Genomic DNA, 12,442 nt, shown 5'->3' on the forward strand with positions numbered 1-12,442 from the left:
GTGTGAAGTAGATGAGTATGTGAATACTATATAAAAATTGTTGGCCACAAGCTGATGAAAGTAAGTCTGTACAAAAATTTATCTAAATAGTAAATAAATATATAATAATAATAATAATAATAATAATAATAATAATAATAATAATAATAATAATAATAATAATATCAACAATAAACCAAACTGTCCAATCTGTGTGGTTCATCCCTGTAAAGTGGGGACAGGAGTACTTTTGTCTTCTCTGTTGGGGGGCCAAAGGGCCAAAGGAGTGAAGTTAATGAGTGTGAGTCATGTGTCTTGTTTTGGCTATACCCTTTCTGGGGATGTCAGCCCCAGTATATGTATAAATGTATGTATGTATGTATGTATGTAATAATAATAATAATAATAATAATAATAATAATAATAATAATAATAATAATAATAATAATAATAATAATAATAATAATAAAATATAATATAATGAAATAAATAATAAAGATGAGGTAGAGGGCTTAAACAAGGAGAAAGTGTTTAATAAGGCATGATGGAGATATGTCATGGCCATTCCCTCAGGGATGCTTAGAGAGAGAGAGAGAGAGAGAGAGAGAGAGAGAGAGAGAGAGAGAGAGAGAGAGAGAGAGAGAGAGAGAGAGAGAGAGAGAGAGAGAGATGGTGATCAGACAGGAAGGCAGAGTTGCTAACCTGCACCTCCTATAAATAACTATAAAATCTCTGTCTATTCAGTGATTCAAACAGCTTATCTTTCAAATGAGTGAAGTTTATTATTTATTTTTTTCAGTTTCACCTTAGTATACAGTTGGAGTTCTTGTGTAGTGACAAGACTCAAGAAGGCCCAAGTGAATTTTGGTTGATCATGACTGCAAACCTATACATTTCTGTTACAAATATTAATAAAGGTCTTTCTGGTCGCAAAATTATTGCATTATTTTCACAGTGGACAAGTTTTTAAAATCAACTGCCAAACTGAGTATATTTAAACTAACTTGTGAAATAATGGAGATATATAGTAACTATGAGAACCAAAATTTACATGGGATGCATGAACAAGGTTGCTTCTCAATATGAAAAACAAAGAATCTATTGGCCCCTTGCACAGCACTGCCATACAAGAATGGTCTCAGCATTGTTCCATTCACTCATTAATTTATTTTTCACCATTCAGTTACTATAAGCATTAACATTAATGAAAATCTTTCCAGCTAATTTATAACACATCATCATCTACTAAATACATTTTAGTATTAATATAAATTTTTAATAACCACAATTTTGTAACAAGTGGAAGGTGGGACAGTTTTCATGATTATGTCATCACTATTGGTAAAAGTTCATACCAAAGTAATTCCATAAAGTTTGTATTAATGGCAATCATAATAAAATGAACAACCTAACTGACTTGGATAATTATTAAAGAACTCAAGGCCTCAAAATTTTTAAAAAAACCTGACCATCTTTACCATAGAAGCATCACAAACCAAGACCAATACCAAGATCTCTTTACTATGGCAATGAAGTAATGGGCAATAGGATCTATTGGTGAGCAACTCATATGAAAATAAATGCTGGCACTTCTAATTTTGCAAAGCTTACAAAACATTCCTCAAAAAAAAATAAAACCATTCCAAGTCCTCAAGTATTGCTTTGGTCTATGGGCATTAAAAAAAATAATTCCAAAAAACCACTTAACTAAAAATATGATGATGATGATAATTAATAATAATAATAATAATAATAATAATAATAATAATAATAATAATAATAATAATAATAACAACAAAATAATAATAAACTAATAAATCATTACAATTACAGATGTATTTATTTGTAATATCTGACTGCTTACAGATATAAATTCAGGTATACATAAGAACATTTAAGGGTGAATCCATTTCAGCTAAGGACTATCACATATGTACTGAGATACAAACCTGTCTTCATAGGGAGAAGTACCTTACAAATAGAAGAGTTTGTTACACAGCCCAACAGCAGGCTCCTTCTTCACATTCTGGCCAATCAAATAGGCCAATCTGTGGGCATACTGGAAGAAAAAGATCATTGGTAGAGATGAACAGTTCAGTATTACAAAAATCTACATGAAAGACCAACAGCCTCTGGAATGCAATCAATCCATATGACATCCATGAGTCAAAATGTTATTTATTTTCTTTGATGAGTGGGCATACCAAAAACTGATTCCCTTTCCATACTAGTTCTATAAGAAACAAGAATACTTTGTTAAATGACTTATGTTGATGCTTTACACTGGGCCAGCTAACAAGTGCCGCTAATGATGTGCTGGTGTGCAACCATGGATGCACATGGGATGCAAGATCAAGATATTGAAATACATGTTAATTCTTCAAAATGCATGACAAGACATAATAATTTTACTTTTAACTTCAAATTTCACAAATTAATATTTACTTGTATACTCCAATGGCTTACTTACTTAGTCAAGGCAATTTAATAACTAAAGCATCAAGGAGAAACCCAGATAACTAGCATATGTAGTCACTTAGTAAAATGCAACACCAAATAAGAGAATCAGAAGCCACATAAATACTTACCAGACAAGGAGCAGGAACCCGAACAGTGCCAGGCCAGTTATAGTAAAGATGAGTCATTTTATAGGCGAGTCTCTGCATGTGGTCTACTTTCAAATTGCTTCCATCTTGCAAAACAATATAGTGTGTTGGTGAAACAGTTCCCTGCAATTCATTCTTTGTCAGTTTTTTATGCAGTAAAGTATCTTCCACAAATAGCAAACAAAGAATGATAGAATGCATATACAAAACTATAACCAGACAAATATTTATTCACTAAAACCTTTTATAACATCTTTTCATGTGTGTGTGTGCTTTCAATGAAACTAGAAAATTAAGTATGATTATATGCTTCCTTATAAAAAGCTACCATACTATAGTTCCCTTGAATAGTCAAACATTGTCTGACAGGCAAAATTACAAAACCTGCAAGCTTATCAATTTACTTCAAATGGTAACTTTCACAAAGTAAAGATAAACTAAATGTGGGAGAGAACATGCTGAAAATAAGATTATTTTCTAACCTAACTTGGATATTAAAAACAACAGTTTATGAAGTGTTAATATACCCAGTTCCTGCCTTCACTCTGAACCATAGATATAACTACTTAACATAGTAAAACATGCTCCATCTCCTATATTCCTGCTGATGAGTTACCTAAGGAGCATATTTCCCCCTCTGTCTGTCTTGTCACATCTCAACTGGTACAACTAAACACTCACTGGCAAGAGGACTGATGAGCAAGTTTTGGTTTTATGTTTCAAATTACCCAAATGTTTATGGACTCTACTTTAGCAGCAAGTTCTCAAGTCTTCTGCTGTGTATTTATGAATATATCTTACCACGTCTAAAGAAAGATTTTAGCCAGTTAACAAGGTTTATATACATCAAGAATACATGACAAACTGTGGCTGATTTTCAAATTAATTACTGTATTTCCTGCCATGTAAGACAAAAAAAAAAAAAAAAAATCTTATACCCCAACAGTTAGGTTTTGACAGGCCTAGGGATTATTGTTACCGGTACAAAGCTAACACCCAAAACACCTTTGTATGATCCAATAGTTCCTGGATATCCCAAAAATTATATGTTTATAAATCATTTGATAATGATTATAATTCAAAATAATGTGAAAACATGAAATACAGTCTGTTAGATTATTGTTTTATGTAGATATGAGATGGCCATTATCCAGTTATACATGGCGAGACTGATAGACAAGGTGATTCGCCTTTGTCCTGATGCATGGTTAAGTGGCCATGATTTTGTCCACTCCCAAGACATGTAGTCACACCAGAGCCATATCCAGTGAGTAAGATTTTTTTTTTTTCTAAGTATATCCAGTGAGTAAGATTTTTTTTTTTCTAAGTATATCTTGTCTGATTATAGGCGAGTCTTATATGGCTGGAAATATGGTACCTCCTTTCCTAAAAATCACCTAAAATTAATAAAACTTTAATTTTAAAACTGTTCCAAATTCACATTATTCATGAACTCCACTGCACAACTACCCTATACAGTTGTAAACAGTGCAGGTATTTCCTTACCTGCCTCACTTGCTGTGACACGAGGAAGAAATCATACCAATGATGGTGAGTGATGGTGTGGTCCACAATGGAGCCAGGAGGAGGGTTGTTAAGGCCCCTGGAGGCCTGCATCATACACAATACTTTGTTATACTTTGGAAAAATCAAATAAAACACACACACACACACACACAAACACACACACTAGGTAGGCCATCTAAATAACACTTGGTATTTACTTACAAGACACACACACACACACACACACACACAAAGGTAAGCCATCTAGATAACATCTGGTATTTACTTAAAGCCACAAACCTATACAGAGTTAAAATACATGTGCCAGTGAGAAATAGCCAGTGAGGAACAATGACCATATTTAAATGGAAACAGATACAAGCAACAAACTGATGGAGCAACAAAGTAAATTACTAAGAAATTACAATAGATAAAAGTAATGAAAGTATGCAAAGATTTCAATGCTCACCATTACAGTGAAAAGCCTTGTGTTTAGTTTCTTCTGAACCACAACAAAGGACAACTTGGGTTCATAAGAGTCAAAATGCATGAAAACTGTGGCCAACTGGGGTATCTCATGTCCCTCTACTACCTTCAGTTGCCCTTCACTAACGCCATCACGGTAGACAATGATGGAGCGAGGCAAGGTGTGATGGACCTAGCAAAATGGTTAATTAATCAAATTAAAGAATTAAATAAAAGAAGTTGGTGCTTCCATGTTTGTGAGATATGCAACACACAAGATAAAATGCTGGAGCAAGAAGTATGAAGATAACACCATTGCCTTGGTTTATTTTACCAATGAAGAGGCCACATCACCACTTGTTCAGTTTACTCTCTAAGCTGACCACTGCACAATATAGACCAATCAACACCCAAAACAAAATGATTATTCTGTACAAATGTACAGCTAGAAACCAAGATTGGTTGCATATCTGTTTAGATCAATTAAACCACATACATTTGTGCTGCCTCTTCTCGTTGTCAGCTGTCAATTGGCAAATAAACCACAATGATAAGGCCTTCACATCAAGGAAATCTTGCTCATCTCCAAAACATTTCTCAATTACCACAAAAACCTCTTGTAATACAAAAGTGGCAGTACATGAACATAATACATTGCATTTCAAAACACAGCTCACACAAGATGTTACCTCAAGCTTAACAGCACTTACTTTATGATAGTGTCGTAAAGATTCCAGTAGGTGTATTTTGAGTTTGTGCACGATCTCATCACCAGCATGCTGAAAACTAACATTTGAGTACCATTTGGTGAGAGTCTGGTTCATTGAGGCAACAAACCCCACCACAGAAGAACCTTGCCTGCAGCTGTCATGGTAAACATCCACACCACAAACCTGTCCAGATGGAATATTGTAAGAATAAATCTGTAAGTAAGATGACCACAAAACTAATCCACTGGAGAAAAAAAGGAGACTCCCTTCACTACATAATTGAAAAATCTTCAATATACAATTCTATGTCATATAAGCACTTTTATCTTCAAGTACTGAGTGTATCAAGCACTGTGTGTATTGATATTCTGGAAGTTTTGAGTTCAGCACTTCTACATTTCAATCTAGATGGTTTATCATATCGTAGTCAGCCTTATAACATAGCAGCATGAGTGTGTCTGTGTTCCATGCAAGTCAATGAGTGGGTAGATTTTTTCCTGTTCTAATACAACTGCACCAAGGATGCATGATGTTCCCTTGGTTGTTTATGAGGACTGCGTCAGTACCAAACTCATAATACACGGATGGCCCTTTTAAAGTAATTTTTTTTTATTCATGAAAGTGAATCTAATAGCATTTCTTAGTGGAGATCAGTGATGAGCAACCTCAGTGAGACTAAATCCTCCCTGAATGGAGTTCAAAAGCAGTCTTGTCATGGCTTGAGAATGGTTTCCTTATTATTATTAAGACTAAATTGCTTTTGCACCCAGAAACTAAGCTGCCCACTTAGAAGCATAAGTTCAAGTTCTTACTTGCACTACCTTTACTGAAAAGAACTGCTGTGATTTTGAGTGCACATCACTGATAAAACCAGCTTATTAAAGGAAAGTGTAGCATCATTCCTTACTCAGGAACAGTTTCTGATGCAGCTTCAAGATAGTTTCATTATAATAACTCCAGCTAAATGTTTTTGAGCTCAGAAGTCCAGTGGATATTTGAGATCAAGCTTTGACTGGCACCTCAATGACATGTGTTTCAAACTTTTATTTTTTTGCTGGCTCCATATTCTGCAATTTCTCCAGATATTCAAGATGCACATATTTTTAAAATTTAATTTAATTTAATTTTAATTTAATTTTAATTTAATTTCCTCTAATAAAATTTTAGTATCTAATATACCAATCTGATGTGTACTTGGATGATGCATAATAATGTTTGTAAAGGTATACCATTTCATCATTTTCTTACCATTACACCATTCAGAGGAATTTTAAGGGCCCACAACTCTCCACCAAGCTTGCAGTTGATTTGTAGTGCTATCTTTTGAGTTACTGCTCGCAACTTCTTTTCCTGGCTAATTGTGCGAGACACAATGCACTGAGTTGGAAGGCCCATATCCCCACAAGCAACGCGCTTCACTGCAGAGTAGCGATCCTCACGTTGTGTTGGGAAGATCAAGACTGCCAGCTGTAACTGTAGATGAAAATTACCTTCTTCATGTGGCAATATTAATATGACATTTACTTCTGAATATGCTATGCTAATCAGCAAGCACACCTATCAGACATCATGAGAATAGCACCTTATGTATGTCACATATGGCTGCATCTTGTGATTTATATCTAACAAAACTCGCAATATTTTTGATGGGGTAGATTAGTCTCCTAGTAAGACCACAGTTAAGTGTCCTTAAATAGTCAGAGGACATTAATGTAAAACTGGCTTCAATATCAAGGCACAACTCTAGGCAATTCCATGCCCACTGAGGGAATACATGTGTAGAGGTGTCTCATGTATTATAGCATTTTGCCAACAACTTTTAACAGAATCTGAATTTTAAGCCTGCAATAGCATGACACCTTTTGGATTCACACAGTCCAGGATGCAAAATTAGGTTGTTACTACAAACACAGATTATTTTACCTCCACATAAATAAATAATGATGATGTACAGCAGCATGAAGCAGCACATACGACAGTATTGGTTATTTATTTATAAGAAGAAAGAAAGTATTACATGGGAATATAATTAGATTTTATATGTATATTAGATATGAAGGAAAACAGTGTGGAGCACAATGATCTAACACCACTCGGAAGTAGTCTGCTCCACTTAAAGGAACAGGGAAGCATATGTTTGTGAAAGAGTACAGCAGATGCAAAAGTCATTATTAAGTAGAAGAGTTAAAGAATGCCTTGAAGATGAAAGAGGAAAGAAAGAGAAATGATATAGTAAAAATACATAGTTTAGGAATAAGAGTAGGCATAAAATCCTGCTGATAGATATGATGTTTATAACTAATATCCTAGGAGGCAAAGGAAGAGAGAGAGAGAGAGAGAGAGAGAGAGAGAGAGAGAGAGAGAGAGAGAGAGAGAGAGAGAGAGAGAGAGAGAGAGAGAGAGAGAGAGAGAGAGAGAGAGAGAGAGAGAGAGAGAGAGAGAGAGAGAGAGAGAGAGAGAGAGAGAGAGAGAGAGAGAGAGAGGAGGGAGGGAGGGAGGGAGGGAGGGAGGGGGAGGGGGAGGGGGGAGGGGGGAGGGAGGGAGGGAGGGAGGGAGAGAGAGAGAGAGAGAGAGAGAGAGAGAGAGAGAGAGAGAGAGAGAGAGAGAGAGAGAGAGAGAGAGAGAGAGAGAGAGAGAGAGAGAGAGAGAGAGAGAGAGAGAGAGAGAGAGTCTTATGTACTTCTTTAATCTTCTCTAAAAATTGTAAAATCTTCTAGTAAGGAGATTTACTGGATTCTAATAAAGACTTCTATGTCTCATGAGTCACTGTGCCACTAGCCTAAAAGAGATAAATTATCTTGATTTTCCTGTGTTCATTCTAGCTCTGTCAATTTATCAGTAGACACAACTGATATAGCCAATAACTTCCACTTAAAAAATTAAGATAACCAAAGTTGTTGTATTTTCCCAAAAACCAAGTCAGATTGTTCACCTTACATTTTTTTCTTAAAAAAAAAAATAAATAAAAAAAAATTAAAAAAATCCAGAATAACTTTAACTTATATTAAGGCCATAAAAGCATACTAATTTTTAGTCCACTAGTATGATTTACCAAGAGAGAGAGAAAATAAATAAATAAATATATAAAATAAAAATAAATAATAATAATAATAATTGCAGTAAATTTTATTTAAGTTCAGGGCAAATGTCTGCAGGATGAAAGGGAGTTGTTTCTGCTGCTGGCCTGATACACACAATGAGAAGAGAAGATTCGAGTTTAGATGGATGCAATAGCCACCTTCAGTACAACAGGGGCAGTAAGGATCAAGAGACAGACACAGGCTGTGTAGTGAATGTCACAGCATGTTTCAGATGTAAACAATAAAGGTTCAGAAGTATCTTTAGGTGAAGACAGTGCATGGCATCAGCTGCCTTGCGCACATTTCCTGTTAAGTGCATTACATGAATTTTATGCCAAAAGATATACTGATGCAATGAGTATGGTTTCTAAGAGTTTCTAAGCCTTAATAGTAACTTGAACAATTTCAGAGGCCTGGCAGAATTCATTTTGGCCTATTTCCTTCTAATTTGCTAATTAAAGTAAAAAAAAAATAAATAAATAAATAAATAAATAAATGAATAAATAAATAAATAAAATAAAATAAAAATAAATAAAATAATAATAATGCTAATAATAATAATAATAATAATAATAATAATAATAATAATAATAATAATAATAATAATAAATTAATAAAACATTTGTGTTGCAAGATGTTGAAAGATGTTGAAAGGCTTAGTTTTCAAAGAAATGCAACTATAGCAATCTTTTCAAATCTAAATATTTCTTGCAAAATTTATTGCCATCAAATTTGTGTTGCAGTAACTTGACATAGATCTTCTTGAACAAATGTAGGAATATCAAGATAACTAGAGGCTCTTTTCAGGCTTATGGCACAGTACAGTGATGCCATGCAGTGCAAGAGAGCTTTCAATTTTCCATAGACCAAACAACATGAAGACTTGTGCAGCCAACCTAGGTCTAGATAAAACAAACTTCTTAAAAAATAATACCTGACTGTGGTACTGTTGTTTCAGGGTTACAACATAGCTCTCTGTCCTGTCATCATGTAGCTGAACCATCAATGGCTCTCCAACCTGAATGCCAATGTTTCGGCCCACTGTTCTCATCATATTGCAGAAATTTCGGGCACAATCTTGGTCACGTGGACTGAAGATGACTATCCAGTGCCGTGGCATTAGATCCACCTAGAAGAAACAGACATAATTACTTTCTTAGAAAATATTATTACAAAAGTCACAGATATTTAATATATAAGGTAGACACAGATCAGGAATACAGTAATTCTTGTACACAAGTATATTTAAAGTCACATGACAAAAGCAGGAAACACATGAGGGTGCTGGCTATACAAATAATAAAACAGATGATAATTCATACTCATGCAGATCATAAAACTTCAGATAATTTGTAAAAGTCTATTTGGATAGTCTGATGGAACTATAAGCAATACATAATGTAATTAAGACAGTGTTATAACTGTGATAACATTTAACAGATTCTACACAACATACAGGCACTATGACTTTCTCCCTGGATGACTCCCGGCCCCAGTCTGCAAGCTGAGAGCCTGCTACTTCCTGACTCCCAAACACAATAGTCTCTGGGGCATATATGCGACCCTCAAAGGGAACACTATTGTCTTGTAGGGAGAGTCCCCAGGCAGCAAGGATTTCACGTGCTTCTTCATTCTCTGGAAAAAGGAAGCTGTATAACTACATTTGCTCCTCAACTACCAACTTCCTTTGATTATATACCTTGTTCCTGGGGCTTGAATACATTGAAGAATGGTTATGCAGCTACATCATGTTTTCAAGAAGTAATGGAAGCTGAGGTCATGAGAAAAGTTTTTTTTCATTGCCAAGAAAACTTCACAAGACGATGGCCAAGAAACAACAGTACATCCTTTATATCTTATATCTTTAATGTAATCACAAACTTCACAACCATCCTTATAATGTAACTGAGAAAAATTAAACTGATGGTATTGCTATTGTAGTGCAGTTTCAGCCATTATGAAGTGAAAGGCAATTACATCTTCTAGTTTCCATCCCTCAGCCTCACATCAGCCATGCTGTGTTCATCACCAATCACTTACTAAGTAAAATAAACATCAAGTCTAATCTCTAGAATTATCATTATCAGAAAGAGAATATTACCTGCAAAAGAACTAGTTATCAAATATAAGTAATTTTTACTGATGTCATACATTCAAAATGTAACAAGATGTTATATGATTTTGGTGATTTTAGTTATATAAAAAGTTAAACCAACTAAATAATGAACTACTATGTTAAGTAATATAAATCTAGCAAAATCTCAACCTTTTTACATTCATAATCTATTCAATGACTCTTGCTGCAACATTATTAGTCTTGAATAATGCACCAGGAAAGCAAGTATTGCACCAATTGCCAGCAACAAGAATATCAATGTTATAAAATCTTATCCAGATTTCCTTGTTTATTAAATTCTATTTTAGCTTCAATGACATACACATGAAAAAAATAGACACTAAACAAAATTAAACCAGCAGTTTACTAACCATTCACATTTTTTATGAAGGTCCTCAAAGAAGCATGACGAACATTAGGAGTGATGCGGGTGTGTTGAGCAACATCTTTCATCACATAGAAGTCAGCCTTCATGTCATCAGTCAATCCCGTCATGTTACACAGCTCAGGTATCAAACACAGGCTCTTAGAGTAGCTCTGGCAAAGAATATGCACTTGATGTTATGGCACCACCAACTAGTTCCACCTACCACAGCAGTAGGAAGTGTCCAGATTTATAAAGAAATAATGATTCAAACTACAACTTGGTTTTTAGAGTTATGCAAACTTAGTTTCAAACTTTACACAATGGCAAAGTCTCATTTGCTTTAAGTTCACACTGAGAATCAATCTCTCATTAAGTAATGATTCTCATTATCCTCTTTAATTTCTTCAAGTTCCTAAGGATATGTGATCTCTCCTATATAGTACACCCTCTCTGAATAACAATATAAGCCAAATTTTCCAATCTAGTGAGCCAGTAAAAAAAAGGAAAAAAAAAAAAAATTGAAAGTTTCTGGAAGAGGAACAGTGGTTTTGAAAAGGCTGTCTGTCATGGAGGATTACATGAACTGTCTCCAATGGGAGACATGGAGGGGATTTTCTTAACTGAATGGAGTTTAGTATAGTCAGTATAATATAGTATAGTATAGTATGGTCTTTACAATTTGTGCTTCAGTTCAATTTATGAAAAGTTGAAAATTTGAACTGGGCCTATCTCATGTTCTAATTAAAAAGTTCAAATCAGAGAAAATTTACTGTATTATTATCCATGTAGAATAACATGTTGCTATTTCTCTACAAAACTCCTGTTTCCATTAGGCAACACTAGACACAAGCTCATCCTGTCTATAACTCCAAGACTCCAGCATGACTCACCCACACACTAATAGACAAAATGGAGCTTTCTATGTAAAGATGACAAGTTCATGCTTTCCTAAAAAAATAATAATCTTACTTGATCTTTCAGTTCTTTCTTCTTGACTTTGTGACATAGTAAAGGTTGCTTTAGATCCTTGATCTTTATACCATAGGTATCTTGATAGTAGTCCACATACTTCACCTGGATAAAAAGATAAAAATAAACAAACAAAAATGATCAGATACCAAAATAAAGTACTGAAAATTCTTAGCAAGATATTACACTCCTCTTTCCACTTAAGTATAAATACCTTTTTGATTAACAAATAATGCCTTACCTCTTTGCCATCATAGTTTGTGAAAGTACATGTAGGATTCTGGTCAAAGAGAACATCATCAATGCGGTATGTCTTGTTGTTGTAGCGTGTGAGGACAACACAACCAATCAAGGTGCTAGTGATTGCATCCTTGAAATTCCCTCGATGTTTCTGGCACAATGCACCCCTTGAAAATGAATCTCAAAATTAACATATGAATTACAAGAGAAACCCATGTCCTTTATAAGTCAATGGTCAAACTTACATGACTTCATAGCACGTTTCTGTGCGGAGAACTCTATGTGACACATCAACACAAATCATTAGTCCGTCCTCCCGGTGGCTCACTGAAGTAACATATCCTGGCCAGATCTCCAACCTTTTGGAAAGTAAAACATCAATACTATGAAAAAATGCACTACAA

At 34.6% G+C, this 12,442-nt stretch overlaps 1 protein-coding gene across 5 annotated transcripts in view; it reads right to left on the bottom strand.

Moving 5' to 3' along the window:
* Positions 1-1,267: 1,267 nt before the first annotated feature.
* LOC135103131 (piwi-like protein Ago3) overlaps positions 1,268-12,442 on the bottom strand; it is a 35,183-nt gene continuing 24,008 nt past the window's right edge. For 4 of the 5 annotated variants that reach the window (XM_064009204.1, XM_064009195.1, XM_064009210.1 and 1 more), the window contains exons 7-18: positions 12,284-12,397; positions 12,040-12,205; positions 11,799-11,903; positions 10,834-10,999; positions 9,803-9,981; positions 9,281-9,475; positions 6,515-6,739; positions 5,267-5,449; positions 4,561-4,749; positions 4,092-4,196; positions 2,568-2,708; positions 1,269-2,038 (exon numbers count right to left, since the gene is read on the bottom strand). In XM_064009204.1, coding sequence (XP_063865274.1) covers positions 1,952-2,038; positions 2,568-2,708; positions 4,092-4,196; positions 4,561-4,749; positions 5,267-5,449; positions 6,515-6,739; positions 9,281-9,475; positions 9,803-9,981; positions 10,834-10,999; positions 11,799-11,903; positions 12,040-12,205; positions 12,284-12,397 — 1,855 coding nt within the window. In that variant the 3' untranslated portion in view covers positions 1,269-1,951. Of the gene's footprint in view, positions 2,039-2,567; positions 2,709-4,091; positions 4,197-4,560; positions 4,750-5,266; positions 5,450-6,514; positions 6,740-9,280; positions 9,476-9,802; positions 9,982-10,833; positions 11,000-11,798; positions 11,904-12,039; positions 12,206-12,283; positions 12,398-12,442 lie in introns of all 5 variants that reach the window. The other variant, XM_064009227.1, reaches the window with a different exon arrangement.

The sequence above is a fragment of the Scylla paramamosain genome, chromosome 1 (assembly GCF_035594125.1).
Source record: "Scylla paramamosain isolate STU-SP2022 chromosome 1, ASM3559412v1, whole genome shotgun sequence".
In the NCBI taxonomy this organism is placed as follows: domain Eukaryota; kingdom Metazoa; phylum Arthropoda; class Malacostraca; order Decapoda; family Portunidae; genus Scylla; species Scylla paramamosain.